We start from the raw sequence: 16,027 nt of genomic DNA on the forward strand, positions 1-16,027 counted from the left end.
AGGATGAGAATTAAAGAACAGGCCAAGCCAGAAAAGTAGCAGCCTAGCGAGAGAAGAGCCGCCTTGCCAGGGTGGAGGGCAGACCCACGGGCTGGGGGCAATGGAGACAGCTCTCGCCCTTCCCACAGAGATAGCGCTGGGGACAGTCGGAAGCAAGCTGTTCTCACCTCTAGGCAACACGATAAAGGTGGGTGGCGGTCGATGAAGCAGGCGGAGCCTCTGCCCGCTTCCCCGCGTCGAGCCGGGGGAGCTGCGTACGCCTGCTTAGGTAACTGCCGTGATAGGGCACTAGTCAATCCACTAGTCCCAATCGGAGACACCACTACGATCACATGACTGTCAAATCCATCCCTCCGAAGCCTATCTGGAGATTTTGGGAACCGCCAGTGAGTGAGAAATGCCAACAACCATGAGATCGTTCGATCCGTTGGGTTGATGTATCAGAAGTATCCGCCGCCGAGATGCAACGTCCGCGACCCTAATTTCCCAAAACTTTCATCGTGAAAACAATTGCGGCCCCAACCCCACCACATTGGGGACGACATCATGCCTGCGAATGAGCATGCCGTCGCCTCCTCCGCTTCGTCCAAACCACCAAGCCCAGACCGCAATGTAAAAAGTGTAGTATTGGGCAATATTCGTTTCAAGACCTGGTTCCACTCACTATATCCAGAGGAGCTGGTTGGAAAGGACACGGACAGAGTTTACGTCTGTCGCTGGTGTTTCCGGTACTCATGCGACAAGGACGCGTATCTAGGCCACACCCGCTTTTGCGAGCACAGGTCCAGCCCTCCTGGCACCAAAGTCTATGATTGGCGGGGGTATTCCGTGTGGGAAATCGATGGAGAGGATCATAAGCTCTACGCGCAGAACCTGTCATTGTTTGCCAAACTCTTCCTGGACCACAAATCCGTTTTTTTCGACGTATCCTCCTTCCTCTACTATATCCTCGTCTTCACCAACCCGCAAGACGCCAATGATTATCATGTTCTGGGATACTTCTCAAAGGAGAAAATGTCGTGGGACGCGAATAACCTAGCCTGTATCTTGATTTTTCCCCCTTACCAACATAAGCAGTTAGGCAAGCTGCTGATGGGTGTAAGTTACAAACTTAGTGCGTGGGAGTGGGAAGGAGGAATTATTGGCGGCCCAGAACGGCCACTTAGTGAGATGGGACGGAGGAGCTATGTAAGATTTTGGGAGGAGAGGATCTCGAGGTTTTTCCTGCTGGGTCCGCCTGGTGCTGAACCTTATGGCCGCAATATTGCATCTGCATCCACATCATCGTCGTGGTCGCCAAGGCCGATGGGTGGTGGCTCAAAGGGTGCGAAAAGGAAAGCTGCCTGCGAGGAGATGACGATTCGCGAAATCGGCCAGGCAACAGGAATGCTGGTTGAGGACGTCATTACGGCACTCAAAGAGATGGGGATCGTGGAGCCGGAAAAGCCGGGAAAGAAGCGTAAAAGAGCTCCCTTGTCGTCGACAGCAACTACGACGACAGCAACTGGGGTGGTAGATAGCGATGCTGCTGAAGCGGTAGTGAGGAAACAAAGTGTCTTGGAGTGGGCTAAGATTCATCGAGTTGACTTGAAGGATCCCGTTGCGGAAGAAGGGTTTTTGGGTGAATGGGCGCCTGAGGATGAAGACCAGGAAGACGAGGAGACGGATAGTGGAGATTGATGCGATGAGGCATGTCATGCATGATGTGGTGGGAATAGAAAGGCGTTATTATGTATCTGGTGGTTTCATTGGGAGTTGGCATAGGAAACTTATGTAGTTTATGGAAGATACCCGGTTTTTGATAAACCTCAATTTATGGGTTTTTTGCATCCTTCATTAACTTTTCTGCTACACGAACGTGAGAATGATCTAGTATAAAGAAGAGGAAAATGCACGATGATAGTAAACACGGGAATTCCTTTCACTTTTGAAGTTCCAACAAATTGTAAGCATGACTAGCAACTTTTCCGTTCATTGCATTATTTTTTGTCAAGATTTTAAGGTACGCCTATGTCGATAACCGGTGAGTATCTATTCAAATACAGCTATTTATCACGCATCTATTTCCGGTATTTTTTATTTGCCTAAATCATTCATCCATTCCTGCTGGACCGCCCGACCTCCCCATCTGTCTTGCCTTAAGAAGTTCGTCGCAGAGCAGGAGATTCGACGCAATACCGGCACTTGAGGCGACACAGTTCCTGAGAACTCTGAAGGAATCAAATACACCCTCCTGGACGGGGTCCATCGGTTCTCCTGTTGTGAGGTCAAGTCCGACAGCATTTCCTTCACTCTGTTCGTCTTGCAGCGCCGCAAGTGAATCTTGAATATCGTGGCCGGAGTTCGCTGCGAGAGTTTTGGGGATAATGAGCAGGGCGTCGGCGAAGGCACTGACGCCCCATTTAGCTTTTCCCTTGACAGTTTTCCTGAACGCTTCGGACGAAAGATGCGCAGCGCAGGCAACCTGGAATGCACCGGCTCCGGGAACAACACAGCCATCGACTATAGTATTATATACAGAGCGAAGACCATCTCTCACAGCTTCAGTGATCTGCGTGATCGTATGTTGGTTGGGACCCTTGATGAGGATGGTAACCGATTTCGGATCTTTGACATCTTCAATAAATGTGAATTTTTCCTCGCCTAGTTGATGTTCATACACGAGACCCGCCCATCCGAGATCTTCCGGTTTAAGGTCGTCAACGCTGTTTTGTGCAGTGCCACCACACACAAGTTGCAACCGTTCCATATTTCGACGCTTTGCTCTACGCAGGGCAAGTATTCCGTTCTTGACAAGCACATCCAAGCTCAAAGGATCGATACCCTTCTGGTTAATAACAACAAAGCCTTTCTTTGGATCATCACCGCAAACTTGCTTCTTCAGCTCGACAATCTTCCGCAGCTTCGAGTCCACGAACTTCCTCTCGCTTTCAACCAGTTTATCTCTCTGCTCCGCGGTGGAGTAGTAGAAACCAGAGTTAATTTCTGACTTTTCATACTCCAGACTAACATTCAACGTTAAAATAAAGGCATTCTCGACACGTTTTGGCATATCCGGATGACGCGCTCCGTGGTCCAAGGCAAGGCCTCGAATAAGTTGGGTATCGGAAGCGGTTCGATGTTGCATCTTCATGATCTCGATCATATGAAGATCAGGCTTGTTAGGAGGCCGGTGAATGGCAAGAACCGCATCGACAATAGAAGGAGTCAATTTTTCGGCTAGGGCACCATTCAATTTGGTAGAGAGGGAGGTTCGGGCAACGGAGAGGAGCAGTTCCCGGTCGATTTCTCTCTGGATTTTGAACTTGTCAAGAAACTACAAAAAATTGTTAGAATTCGCATTGGACAAGAGCGCGAATTAAATTCATACCTTGAGTGCTTCAGTTTTAGCAATTTCATACCCGTCAGTAAGCACACGCGGGTGCAAGCCCTCAGATAGATGTCGATCAGCTTGCTTGAGCAACTCCCCGACAAGGAGAACTACTGATGTTGTACCATCTCCGGTGATATCATCTTGCGCCGTAGCCGCGCGCGCAATCATGACCTATAAAATGTAATATAAGCAATAGAATAAATGGGGAGCGCCGTGGCGGCGTCTTACCGCTGTAGGGTTTTGAATTTGCTATGCGAGTCAGTTAGCAAATAAATCAGTAAACAGGAGGGAATAGGTACAAACCATCTCTCGAAGAAGTACATTCCCATCTTTTGTAAGTTTTATCTATTTCACAGGCCATCAGCACGCAGGAACATCGGGATGGATAAGTAAATCTGAGAGTATTCGTACTGCACCAGCCCCATCAACCAACCTATATCGGCTTGTCAGTAGACTATCGACAGAACAAAGGTAATATAACGTACATTTTTATGGTCCCTGATGGACCAAGATTCGATTTCAGGACATCTTGAAGGCCCTCGCCGGCACTGATGTTCACCCTTAAAGCTTCCCCTCTCCGCTAGACAAGATATCAGCCACAGCACACTGGAGTGGGATATTAGGAGTATTACTCGTGATTCTGCTTTTGGATTTAGCAGCTGAGTCGCAGACATTGTGTCTGAAATTAGGAGTTATCCGAATCGTGTCCCCTTGAAGTCAACTAATAGTAGACAGTGATGTGGTGATGTATTTTGGTGATGTTGGGAAACCAGCAGAATTGCCCGCTTGGTCACCCAAAGCTTAGGAAATCCCACATTGAGGTTCTGCGCTAGTGAGGCTGTGGCCAAAAAAATTGGAGCTACACTGAAAAAAAATCACCACTCCAGAATCAACACCACCGTGATTTACATCGATTCGGCCCCGTCGGCCTGCCACCCTCTTTATCGGGCTATTTCGTTGTGTGGATTGGAGATAATTTCTATTTGTACTTATTTTGACCACCGCGCGATGGCTGATTTTCTCCTCTTCGAGGGTCCAATAGGCTACTCCCTATTCAAGGTCGTTCACCAAGCCGACACTGTGGGAAATAAGTTGAAGGAGGTGCAAGACAACCTACAAGACCTTGCGAAATTTGGGAAGATGGTTGAATTGACCAGTTTCTTGCCCTTTGAGTATGTATTTCAACCTCAATTGGGGGTTTTTTTTTGAAGGTTTAGCTCACATTTTCTTAAGAAACAACAAGCAGGCGCTTGGCGAGATTAACGACATTTCTGAAGGTGTTGCCTCTGAGACACTCGTTTCATTCTTGGACTTGAACTTACCGAAACCGAACAAGAAAAAGAAGGTTGTGCTGGGTGTGTCCGATAAAGCACTTGCTGGAAGCATTAAGGCGGCCTTCCCGTTTGTGGACTGTGAAACTGGAGACACTAGCGATGTTGTCCAGGATATGCTACGAGGTATTCGCTTACATGCTGGCAAACTCCTTAAGCAACTCCGTGAAGGCGATCTGAATACTGCGCAGCTTGGTCTTGGTCACGCGTATTCAAGAGCCAAGGTCAAATTCTCAGTACAGCGTGATGACAACCATATCATTCAAGCAATCGCAATTCTTGACCAGCTGGACAAAGCAATAAATACATTCTCTATGAGAGTCAGGGAATGGTACTCGTGGCATTTCCCCGAACTCATCAAAATCGTATCCGATAACCAGCGCTACGCCCGTGTCGCGCTTTTTGTTCAGAACAAGAACGATTTGACCGAGGAGAGGCTACACGATTTGGCTGCTATAGTTGATGATGATGAGGGTATCGCCAGGAGCGTTATTGATGCAGCCAAGCACAGTATGGGACAAGATATCTCACCGACAGACATGGAGAATATACTTGCCTTTGCTAAGCGCGTTGTGAGTTTGTCGACGTATCGTAAAAACCTGCACGCCTATTTGGTATCAAAGATGAGCGTTGTTGCACCAAATTTGGCAGCCCTGATTGGCGAAGTGGTTGGGGCGCGGTTGATTTCGCATGCGGGCAGTTTGACCAACCTCTCCAAATACCCGGCCTCAACCGTGCAGATTCTTGGTGCGGAGAAAGCTCTTTTCAGAGCCTTAAAGACTAAGGGAAATACCCCCAAGTACGGACTGCTATACCATTCGTCTTTCATAGGCCGCGCCGGTCCCAAGAACAAGGGCAGAATCTCCAGATTCTTGGCCAACAAGTGTTCCATCGCATCAAGAATTGATAACTTCTCTGAAACCCCGTCCACCAAGTTTGGCAATGCCCTTAAGCAACAAGTTGAGGAAAGATTGGAATTCTATGCTACTGGAGCTGCCCCAACTAAGAATGAAGTCGCAATGGTACGTATTCTTATTATGCGCCCAAGTCGGTGTTAATAGAATTGCATATGCTAATTCCTTTTTTTTTTTTTTTTTACAGAAAAATGCTATGGATGCTGTCTTAGCGGACATCGATGTTGATGAAGCTGGTAGTGACGTGGAAATGAAGGATACTGATGAAGTGACTGAAAAAAAGAGTAAGAAGGAAAAGAAAGAGAAGAAAGAGAAGAAAGAAAAAAAAGGCAAGGAGGACAAGAAGGAAAAGAAGGAAAAGAAGTCTCGAAAATCCGACGCTGGGGAGGCAGAGGATACTCCAAAGAAGAAGAGAAAGCGGGATAGTGAAATAGGATCCTCCAAGAAGAAGTCGAAAGCATGATAATTTGTATTCCATTGTCCATTTAGGAGTATTTGTCGTTGGGGCGTTTAAACGGATGTTCTGTGCTTATTTCCTGTTTCTATGGTTGAGAAGGATTTTGTATTCGCAAATGTATTTAGTTTCGTATTTTCTCCGATGATTTGAATTTTGAATTCCCCCCCTGATTATTGAAGAGTAAGGCCCGTTTTCCAGTCCTCTTTGCTTGTGGAAAGGCATGACGAAGAACCCAACAACTAGTTAAGCTAAGTAGCAGTGATCGTCATGTTCGAAAATGCCCCATCCTCAAACGTCACATCCCACATCCTCGTTCTTCTCCCTATCGCTCCCAATTCGCCATCTCTCCAACTCCAATGGCTCATGATGCACCCCTCTTTTAGCACAGGTGGCTGTTCGCCATGCATTTACTCCTCATGAACGGCACCGCCCTGATCGTCAAAAGTCCACAATACTACGACATCTTACCCCATGCTCCATCACAATAATGACCGGAAAGCTGACACTCCACAAGTCACCAAAGCGCAAACGCGATGGCATAGACTACCAGCAAAGGACTACTTCATCGTCCCCTGCTTCTTCCCATACGTCGATCAGTGTAAAGGATGGTGGTCATCTTTCCGATGAATATAGCCCCGCTGTTGGGGGAAATAGCCCCCAAATCTCCGTAGTGGGAGAGCTGGGAGAACTTGACCTCCACGGAACTTCGAGTCATAGATTTGTTGAAAGCACGGACAATGGTGCTGCAGATTACAAGCAGACGATCAATCAAGGGGATGAAGCACCTTCTGAACAAGGTCTAATGAACGTCGATGCGTCACCGACAGTAACCTCGATTACTACAAAGGATACAGAGAAGATAACCAGCGCATTGCTAGGGGATGGAGGCCTGCAAACTATGAGCCCGGTTCCGGTGCCACAGCAAAAACCCAAACCCAACTCACAACAAAAGCCCATGTCCCGTCGAAAATCTCCTCCTCTTTCAAGCAACGAGGATCAGAATCCGCTGACATGGCACGACTCGGAAATAACAGGATATGCGCCGACAGATCCGAATGATGATGGGTACGGAATCAACGGAGTTGGTTTCAAGCCCACGGCTGCGGTCGCATGGGATAGATCGCAGAGAAGACAAAAGCAAGTAGCAGAGTGGAAGAGCCGTGAAGCGAAGGAGGCGAGGGAGAGGCGGAAGTCACGACGTGATGGGAATCTCCTAAACGAACATGCGGAAAACACAGGCCATAACTACAAGAAGGTCAAATTTGACATATCTACGGAGGATTGACAATTGGATACGTTTTGAGCTGGAATTATGTCCTCTACCCTGCAAGCTTTTCCGTGGCCTTGGGAAATCAGATTGAGGTTTCGATCGTTAAATTGTTGTAATGATTGTATGCATGTCCTATGATAAAGAAATTGTGGATGGCCACATGGCTACGTATTTGTCCAAGTGATATACGCCTTTTCATTCCGAGGTTTTTTTCTCCATATACCTTGAAATGCCTCCACGACTCCCGGGTCCTTGGGCGTGTATTTCTACCAGAACTTGTAGTTTGACAAATTTGTCCAGCTTTTCGACCGCCGTTCTTCTTCTGCTGCTGCCGCCGCTGCTTCTGCATCCGCTTTCGCCCGCTCTCGTTCTCGTAATTTCTTAATTTTGAGATCCCGCATAAGTTCTACTGCCTCCTTCATCCCATCACGTTCTTGGACTCTCCGTCGCTGGCAAAATTCATACATCGCGATCGACGTAACGGTGAAGGTTCCCACAGCCCAATTGCACGCTGGCCATGCTGCCCGCAATCCTATTTTATTGCATGCTGAGGTCAGTCAATGGAGGAGCTTTATTGGCCGCATTACTGATCACTTACCACCAAGAACTGCTTTGAGACTGCCGGCGCCAAAACCGGTGCCAATGCCAACCAAGAGAGAATCGCGCGCACAAGGGATTTTGTAAAACGATAGTAACCCATCTAATGACATCCCCTTGAAGGCATCTGTAAATGACACATGCTTCGGCTTTCCTCCTGCCGAGTCATAAGCCCCGGGAATCAGATTGATGGGTTTTTCTGGGTTTCCAAACTCCTCCCACAGTTTTCCAACCTGCGACTTGGGGAACTCATGTTTTGGTTTTTTGGTGGGCGCAAATTGTTGAGGGACGTTGGATGTGTCGTTTTTTGGAGATTGTGTATCCCGTGAGTCTTCCGCCATATCGACCGGCGTTGGAGAGTAATTTCACCATCATTAGTCCATCAACCGCCCTTCAAGTTGCGCTTGCTTGTGTTCCGGGCAGCGATTCAGACCCGGCAGTTAGTTATTCCGATCTTGGCAGAATTTTGCGATTGAGTTTGCTAGTTCAAGATTGACCAAGTTGACGCGACGCGAAACGCGATATGGGAGATCAAGCATTTAATGCCATGATAAATGATATCGAAGTCAGTACAGACGCAAAATCCCCGACCTAGCTCCTATCGCCCGCACCTCACTACGTTTATGATTATTAACGTCTATTTTTCCTTTGTTATTATTCTCTGTTTCTTTTATAATTTTCAATGGAGTTTTAATTGTATTTGTGTATTGCAACATCATCCGGCCGTTTCATTCTCTTTTCCCCAGCGATATACGAGTGATAGAACGCTACAGATATGACTTTACGAAAACCCAGCAAGTATGGGACCAAACTTAGATCGAACTCGACGCCGTTTAACTCAAAGCGCGCGAAAACTGTCGAATCCTCTTCCCTCAGGTCAAGCGAAGCAACGTCACAAGATGAGAAGTATCAGGCAGTTAGGCTGGCAAATAGCATTGACGAGGCAATGGGATTCCCACGGTTTGAAGCCGGAAAGCCAAGGACTGGTTGGCTAATTAACATGCATAGTACCATAATAGAAGACCCAAAAGTGCCAGGAGGACGAGCTGGCGTTGAATACTATTTCCTGGATGACAACGGTACTAGTTTCAAGGCCATAGTTGAATACGACCCGTACTTCTTGATCGCAACGAAGAGAGGTCATGAGGGAGAAGTAGAGGAATGGTGCAAAAGGATGTTCGAAGGTATGGTGAAAAGTGTCAAGCAGGTTGAGAAAGAGGATCTGCAGATGCCGAATCATCTCCTCGGTCACAAGCGGAGGTTTCTGCAACTTAGCTTTGCTAATGTTGGAGACTTGCTGGGGGTTCGGAAGTCAATATTACCAATTGCGCAGAAAAATAAGAAGAATGTGAATGCTATGGACACCTATGCGGAGATGGCTAGGTTTGTGTCTATATGCAACAGTGGCTGGCTTTGTCGTTCGCTAACTGGACCGATTTAGCTCAAATGTTGGATTTGATCTTTTCGATGAAGAGGTTAATGATAGGCCCCAGAAAGCATTTATAGACGCTAGCGAGTACATCGTTGATATTCGAGAATATGATGTTCCATACCACGTTCGAGTTTCCATTGATAAAGGTATGCTTCACCTGTCCGCTTTTGCTATACTGAGTTTGGCTCACATCCACCAATAGATATTCGGATCGGGAAATGGTATTCAGTCCAGTCCAAGAACGGAGTTATTTCTTTAAGCTGTATTGAGGACCGTCTCAAGCGAGCGGATCCTGTCGTCCTGGCTTATGATATTGAGACGACCAAACTGCCCTTGAAATTCCCGGATCCAGTTATCGACCAAATAATGATGATATCATACATGATTGATGGACAAGGATTTCTCATAACGAATAGGGAAATCGTCTCTGAAGATATTGCCGATTTCGAGTATACGCCGAAACCAGAATATGACGGGCCCTTTACCATCTTTAATGAACCAGATGAAAAAAAGGTCATCGAACGTTTCTTCGCTCATATTAAAGAGGCGAAACCTACTGTAATTGCAACTTACAACGGTGACTTCTTTGACTGGGCATTCGTTGAGGCTCGAGCTAGCGTGCAAGGGATTGACATGTATGCTGAGATCGGGTTTCGGAAAAATAGTGAAGATATCTACCAAAGCAATTACTGCGTTCATATGGATTGCTTTGCATGGGTTAATCGAGACAGCTACCTCCCACAAGGAAGTCGAGGTCTAAAAGCTGTCACCGTGGCAAAACTGGGCTATGATCCAGACGAGCTTGATCCCGAGGTCATGACGAGATACGCTAGCGAACGTCCCCAGACTTTGGCTGAATACTCAGTTTCTGATGCAGTGGCAACATATTACCTCTACATGAAATACATCCATCCGTTTATTTTCTCCCTCTGTACGATTATTCCTCTTAACCCTGACGATGTTCTCCGTAAGGGCACGGGAACACTCTGTGAGATGTTGCTTATGGTACAGGCATACAGGGGAAACATTATTTTGCCAAACAAACACACAGAGCCACCCGAAGCGTTCTGGAACGGCCATTTGCTTGATTCTCAAACATATGTCGGAGGTCATGTGGAAAGTATCGAAGCCGGCGTTTTCAGGAGTGATATTCCAGTTAATTTCACAGTCGATCCAGCTGCCATTGACGAACTACTCCACGACCTTGATGCCGCTCTAAAGTTTAGTATTGTTGTGGAGGAGAAAAAAGCCCTGGATGATGTTACCAATTACGACAAGGTTAAAGCTCAGATTGCTAAAAAGTTGCTCAATTTAAAGGAGACCCCGAATAGGAACGAGAGACCCTCGATATACCACTTGGACGTTGCATCCATGTATCCTAACATCATGACCACCAACCGTCTCCAACCAGACTCCATGATACAAGAATCGGACTGTGCGGTCTGTGATTTCAATCGACCAGGGAAAACATGTGATCGACGTATGCCTTGGTCTTGGAGAGGTGAATATATTCCCGCAAAGCGGGATGAGTACAATATGATTCGACGTGCTGTGGCGAACGAGAAATTCCCGGGGAAGACGAAAAAGAGCCCGATGAGGGCGTTCGAAGAACTCAGCACGAGCGAACAAGCCACCATTGTAAAGAAGCGGTTGCAAGACTATAGCAAAAAGATCTACCACAGAATCTACGAGAGCAAAACCGTTCAGCGGGAGGCCATCATCTGTCAGCGGGAAAATCCTTTTTACGTTGATACGGTGCGAAGCTTCAGAGACCGGCGATATGATTTTAAGGGTCAACAAAAAGTCTGGAAGGGCAAAACAGACTCGTTAAAGGCTGCAGGAGCTCCTGCAGTAGAAATTGAGGAGGCCAAAAAAATGATTATACTTTTTGATTCTCTGCAGCTGGCACATAAGGTCATCTTGAACAGTTTTTATGGATATGTCATGCGAAAAGGTTCACGCTGGTACTCAATGGAAATGGCAGGTGTGACATGCCTTACTGGTGCTCATATTATCCAGATGGCTAGGGAATTGGTAGAACGGATTGGCCGCCCATTGGAACTCGATACCGACGGCATTTGGTGTATGCTTCCGGGAACATTTCCGGAAAATTTTGCATTCACTTTAAAAAATGGGAAGAAGTTGCCAATATCGTACCCTTGCGTCATGCTCAACCATCTTGTCCACGGGCGATTTACCAATCACCAGTACCAAACGCTCGTGGACCCGAAAACTTTCAGATACGAAACCCATAGCGACAACTCTATCTTTTTCGAGGTAGATGGCCCTTACAGAGCTATGATTCTTCCAACATCGAAAGAGGAAGACAAGAATCTTAAAAAAAGATATGCCGTTTTCAATCATGACGGTTCACTTGCTGAGCTTAAAGGCTTCGAGGTCAAGCGAAGAGGCGAGCTGAAACTGATCAAAATCTTTCAAACCCAGATTTTCAAGTTCTTCCTGGAAGGGACAACTCTTACTGAAACTTATGCAGCTGTTGCAGAGGTTGCGAACAGATGGCTTGATGTTCTACATATGCATGGAACAACCTTGGCGGACGAGGAACTCATCGACTTGATTTGCGAAAACAGAAGTATGTCGAAAACACTGGAGGAATATGGAAACCAGAAGTCCACATCAATCACAACAGCGAAAAGACTCGCAGAATTTTTGGGAGATCAGATGGTGAAAGACAAGGGTCTGAACTGCAAATATATCATATCTTCAAAGCCAAGGACCTCCCCTATCACTGATCGCGCCATACCCGTTGCTATATTTTCCGCTGAGTATAGCGTTAAACGTTTTTTCCTCCGGAAATGGTTAAAGGATGATCCCGGAGATATGGATCCGCGTACAATCATTGACTGGGACTACTATCTTGAAAGATTAGGTTCTGTGGTTCAAAAGCTCATAACCATTCCCGCCGCTCTCCAAAAAATCCGAAATCCAGTTCCGCGAGTTCCTCACCCAGAATGGCTCCAACGGCGAATAAATATCAAAGACGACAAATTCAAACAAAAAAAAATGACTGAACTCTTCGAAAAAACTCCGTTATCCGATCTACCAACCAATATAATGGATCATCGTTTACCAGCCAGCGGAGATATCGAAGATATGGTGTCGCAGTCGACGCAAAAACATAGGTATAACATAGTCAATAAAGGCGCTCAGAAACGAAAGGTGCTTGAGAACTCAACAAGTCAATTGGATCCATTCGCTAGCCTTCCAGCGACAATCCCATCTATTACTGAAGACTACGAAAGCTGGCTAAAGTACCAGAAACAGAAATGGAAAATCCAAAAACAGGCTCGAATCCGCCGCCGCAAGCTCTTTGGTGAGAGAACGAGCACGACAACTAATGTAATTGGTAACTTCTTCCGGAATCAGGCTGAGCTTGTTTATGTCAAAACTTGGCAAATTTTACAGCTCAAGGAAACCGATATCCCCGGAGAAGTTAGAATGTTCGTGCTAATTGACCACAAGATACACGCACTTACAGTCAAGGTCCCACGGCACATTTTCATTAACCTAAAGCATGAGGATCTCCCCGACGTCAATTTGGTAGATTGTTCTGTGCAGAAGGTCAACCACTCACTGCCCAATGGTCACCCGTCTGTCCATCTATTTAAACTGATTATGCCAGAAGACACTTATTTGAAAGAGGCGGACAAAATTTCTATATTGCTAAACCATCCGAGTGTCGAAGGAGTTTATGAGAAGAAAGTACCCCTAAGCGTTCGGGCAGTTTTAAAGCTTGGCACACTCTGTACATTCGATGAGAGCCAACGGGGAGTTTTGGGAGAAGGTCTTGAAAATGGGTTCGAGCTTTCGACACTTTTACGCGCTGAACAGCCAAAGCAAAAATACTTGATGGACGTTTCTATGGAATACATATTCCTCTATCACGTTGTGTCTGGCGATAGACAGATTTTCGCTATTTGCTCGAGCCGGAATGAAGAAGCCCATATCGTGATTCTTACGCGGCTGAGAGAAGTGCAAGGTTTTCCAAACGTCGACAAGATATACAAGGAAGCGCTTGAGAAGAAAGTCCAGGAACATGCTGGCGAATCGTGGCAACAGATATTTGACTATCAGGATAATATTCATTTCAAGACAACGCAGGTTACGACGAGGAGAAAGGCCTTGCTTGAGGTTGGCGATGTAATTAAGAAATTCAGAACTGACAGCAATCAGGCAATCATGCTGGTTGTTCAATCTCCCCAAAGACGCCAATTAACACAGGAGGTACCGATAATCAAAGAGCACCCTGTTCTACCTCTGAGGTCCGAGGCATCAGACAATGATCTGCCTCCGCTTGGCTGGCAACCCTTTGTTGCAAAACAAATAACAATGCACTATTTAGCACTGGGTTCATGGCTCTACCATCTAGGTGAGCTAGCAAGATATGGTGATGTTCCTATCTGCAATTTAGAAAAGGATGATCCCAAATATTTGATTGATATTGCATACGCGAGACGACTGGAACAAAATAATATAGTTCTATGGTGGTCTCCCTCGCCCCTCCCAGATCATGCCGGCTATGAAAAGGACGATATCCTCGGGCCGATGCAGAAGGTAGATATGCCTTCAAGCAACAATCCGGGGGCCTATTCCTCTGTTTGCATTGAACTCGAAATCCGGAACCTCGCAATTAATACAATTCTCACATCATCCCTCATCAACGAACTTGAGGGAAGTGAATCTACTTTGCTGAATCCCGTTGCGCCGAACGAGACTGGAGCTTCAGATGGAACAGGAGTGTTATATTCCGATACTGCCTTCGCTTCTGCGGGCATTCTTGTCTTGCGTGACTTGGTAAAGTCTTGGTGGGCGGAGGCGTGTCAGGGAAATGGAATGGCTGATATTATGGTCCAACATTTAATTCGATGGGTGGAGAGCTCCGACTCTTTCCTCTATGATCGGTCACTACATTATCACGTGCAAATGATGTCTAAAAAGGCATTTCAACAACTGATGACCGATTTCCGACGAGTGGGTTCCCAGATAATCTTCGCCAGCCCTAGCCGGTTGTTACTCCAAACCACCAAGGGCGAAGTGGCCAACGCTTACGCTTACAGTCAGTATATCGTCAAGTCGATCAAAGAAAAGCCACTCTTTCATTTCCTGGATTTAGAAATTAAGGAGTACTGGGATTATCTTGTTTGGTATGATGAATTCAATTTCGGTGGGAAAGGTTGTCAAGAGGTTGTTGAAGCTGAGAACCAAGAACTTGAGACAGTCATGCATTGGCAACTGAGCAAGTTCCTCCCAACACCCTTGCAAACCGTTTTCCTCGACTGGGTCGTTGAATACATTGAACTCATGCATGGGCTGAAGAGACCCACTATTGACAACGAAGGGGCAGACCCGCCTAGAGCCACACAACTGCCATTCCAATCAATTACTGACTCTGACTCTGGGGAAATGACTTCAATCCTCACCGAATCATTCTCCAAGCCACTGAAGAGACAAATTGCGGGGCTTATACGGCGGCAACGTGATGAGCTCCTTCATCCTGAACTGGCGTCTGACTATGTGTTTCCTACCCTCCCTGGTGCGTCATGGCGTGCATCAAAACACGAACGCAACCCAACACTTGAGCTGGTTAAGTCCCTAATGCAGGTTCTGAGCCTATGTAAGACCACTACTTTGGAAACGAGACTCCTTCGCCGCGAACTCCTCGCCCTTTTCGAGGTTAAAGAATTTAGCGATGAGGGGAGATTTGAGAATCCAAGTGGAAGTCTCAAATTTCCACAACTGATATGCAATCATTGCACCATGACGCGGGATCTAGATATTTGCCGAGATGGCGATTTGTTACCCGAGAACAGCGCCGACAACATTACTGCTGGAAGCAAGCCTTGGTGTTGTCTCTCTTGTGCCACCGAATATGACCGTCTTGCTTTGGAGGAGCGGCTGATCGGGCAGGTACAAGGTCTTGTCGTCGAATGGCAGACACAAGACTTGAAATGCTCGAAATGCAAAAGCCTTCGGGTGAGCGAATTCATGGAACATTGTTCTTGTAGCGGGAGTTGGATTGCGACAGTGGACCTAAGTGGGATTGAAAAGAAGCTGAATCTTTTCAAGAGCGTGGCCGAATTTTATGGGCTTAAAATGCTGACGACTGTTACGAATGGCGTTTTGGAAAGAATGTAGATATTTGTTGCGTTTTTTTCCTTTTTGCTGATGATGCACTTTCTCTGTGATTTCTGCATGGCATGGCATGGCATTGTTTGAAGACACATGTTTTGGGTCCAATGTTTTATCAATTAGTTATGAATCAATCCAGCAAACAGAGTAGTACATAACGAGTACACAGAGTATTCATGAAACAATGGTAGTAGATCGATCGGGGTTTGCGGATCACCTGACAGATTCCGCTGATTCTACATTGGGATTCTTAAATGTTGTTTACGGTCAAGCAGACAACTTGAAAACATCTTCAGTCGATATCCATCGTAAAAAACTGTTTAGCCGTTTGGGATAATTTCCCGTGGTTGTGTGATGACACCCATCTAATACTTTCCCCATTCTCTCCCTTATCTTGACGTTGTAATTTTCTTCGATTGGTTGACCTCCATCCCCACCAACCCCGCCTTTGAGCATACAACCTGTCCCTCGCTATACAAACCGGAACCATATCTACATGTCAA

The 16,027-nt window shown here is 46.4% G+C and overlaps 6 protein-coding genes across 6 annotated transcripts; 4 read left to right on the forward strand and 2 right to left on the reverse strand.

Annotated features, from left to right (window-relative positions):
• Positions 1-433: 433 nt before the first annotated feature.
• On the reverse strand, positions 434-4,124 carry HCBG_02530 (T-complex protein; the record flags this gene model as incomplete). The annotated part of the gene is made up of 7 exons (XM_045429579.1): positions 434-3,316; positions 3,371-3,544; positions 3,602-3,622; positions 3,677-3,718; positions 3,785-3,806; positions 3,859-3,953; positions 4,006-4,124. The coding sequence occupies 7 exons, from the start codon at positions 4,045-4,047 to the stop codon at positions 2,090-2,092; spliced, it is 1,623 nt and encodes a 540-aa protein (XP_045289475.1).
• HCBG_02531 (histone acetyltransferase Tip60) lies at positions 547-1,680 on the forward strand (the record flags this gene model as incomplete). Its single annotated transcript, XM_045429580.1, has 1 exon — positions 547-1,680. One exon carries the CDS (start codon positions 547-549, stop codon positions 1,678-1,680), a length of 1,134 nt encoding a protein of 377 aa, XP_045289474.1.
• Positions 4,125-4,282: 158 nt separating the features above from the next.
• HCBG_02532 (nucleolar protein NOP56) lies at positions 4,283-6,251 on the forward strand (the record flags this gene model as incomplete). Its single annotated transcript, XM_045429581.1, has 3 exons — positions 4,283-4,545; positions 4,607-5,726; positions 5,806-6,251. The coding sequence occupies 3 exons, from the start codon at positions 4,382-4,384 to the stop codon at positions 6,079-6,081; spliced, it is 1,560 nt and encodes a 519-aa protein (XP_045289476.1).
• Positions 6,252-6,562: 311 nt separating this feature from the next.
• Positions 6,563-7,360, forward strand: HCBG_02533 (uncharacterized protein; the record flags this gene model as incomplete). Its single annotated transcript, XM_045429582.1, has 1 exon — positions 6,563-7,360. The coding sequence occupies one exon, from the start codon at positions 6,563-6,565 to the stop codon at positions 7,358-7,360; it is 798 nt and encodes a 265-aa protein (XP_045289477.1).
• Positions 7,361-7,611: 251 nt separating this feature from the next.
• On the reverse strand, positions 7,612-8,283 carry HCBG_02534 (uncharacterized protein; the record flags this gene model as incomplete). The annotated part of the gene is made up of 2 exons (XM_045429583.1): positions 7,612-7,877; positions 7,944-8,283. 2 exons carry the CDS (start codon positions 8,281-8,283, stop codon positions 7,612-7,614), a joined length of 606 nt encoding a protein of 201 aa, XP_045289478.1.
• Positions 8,284-8,717: 434 nt separating this feature from the next.
• HCBG_02535 (DNA polymerase epsilon catalytic subunit A) lies at positions 8,718-15,678 on the forward strand (the record flags this gene model as incomplete). Its single annotated transcript, XM_045429584.1, has 3 exons — positions 8,718-9,325; positions 9,384-9,520; positions 9,577-15,678. 3 exons carry the CDS (start codon positions 8,718-8,720, stop codon positions 15,528-15,530), a joined length of 6,699 nt encoding a protein of 2,232 aa, XP_045289479.1.
• Positions 15,679-16,027: the final 349 nt, after the last annotated feature.

Source organism: Histoplasma capsulatum (assembly GCF_000150115.1).
Source record: "Histoplasma capsulatum G186AR genomic scaffold supercont2.3, whole genome shotgun sequence".
In the NCBI taxonomy this organism is placed as follows: Eukaryota; Fungi; Ascomycota; class Eurotiomycetes; order Onygenales; family Ajellomycetaceae; genus Histoplasma; species Histoplasma capsulatum.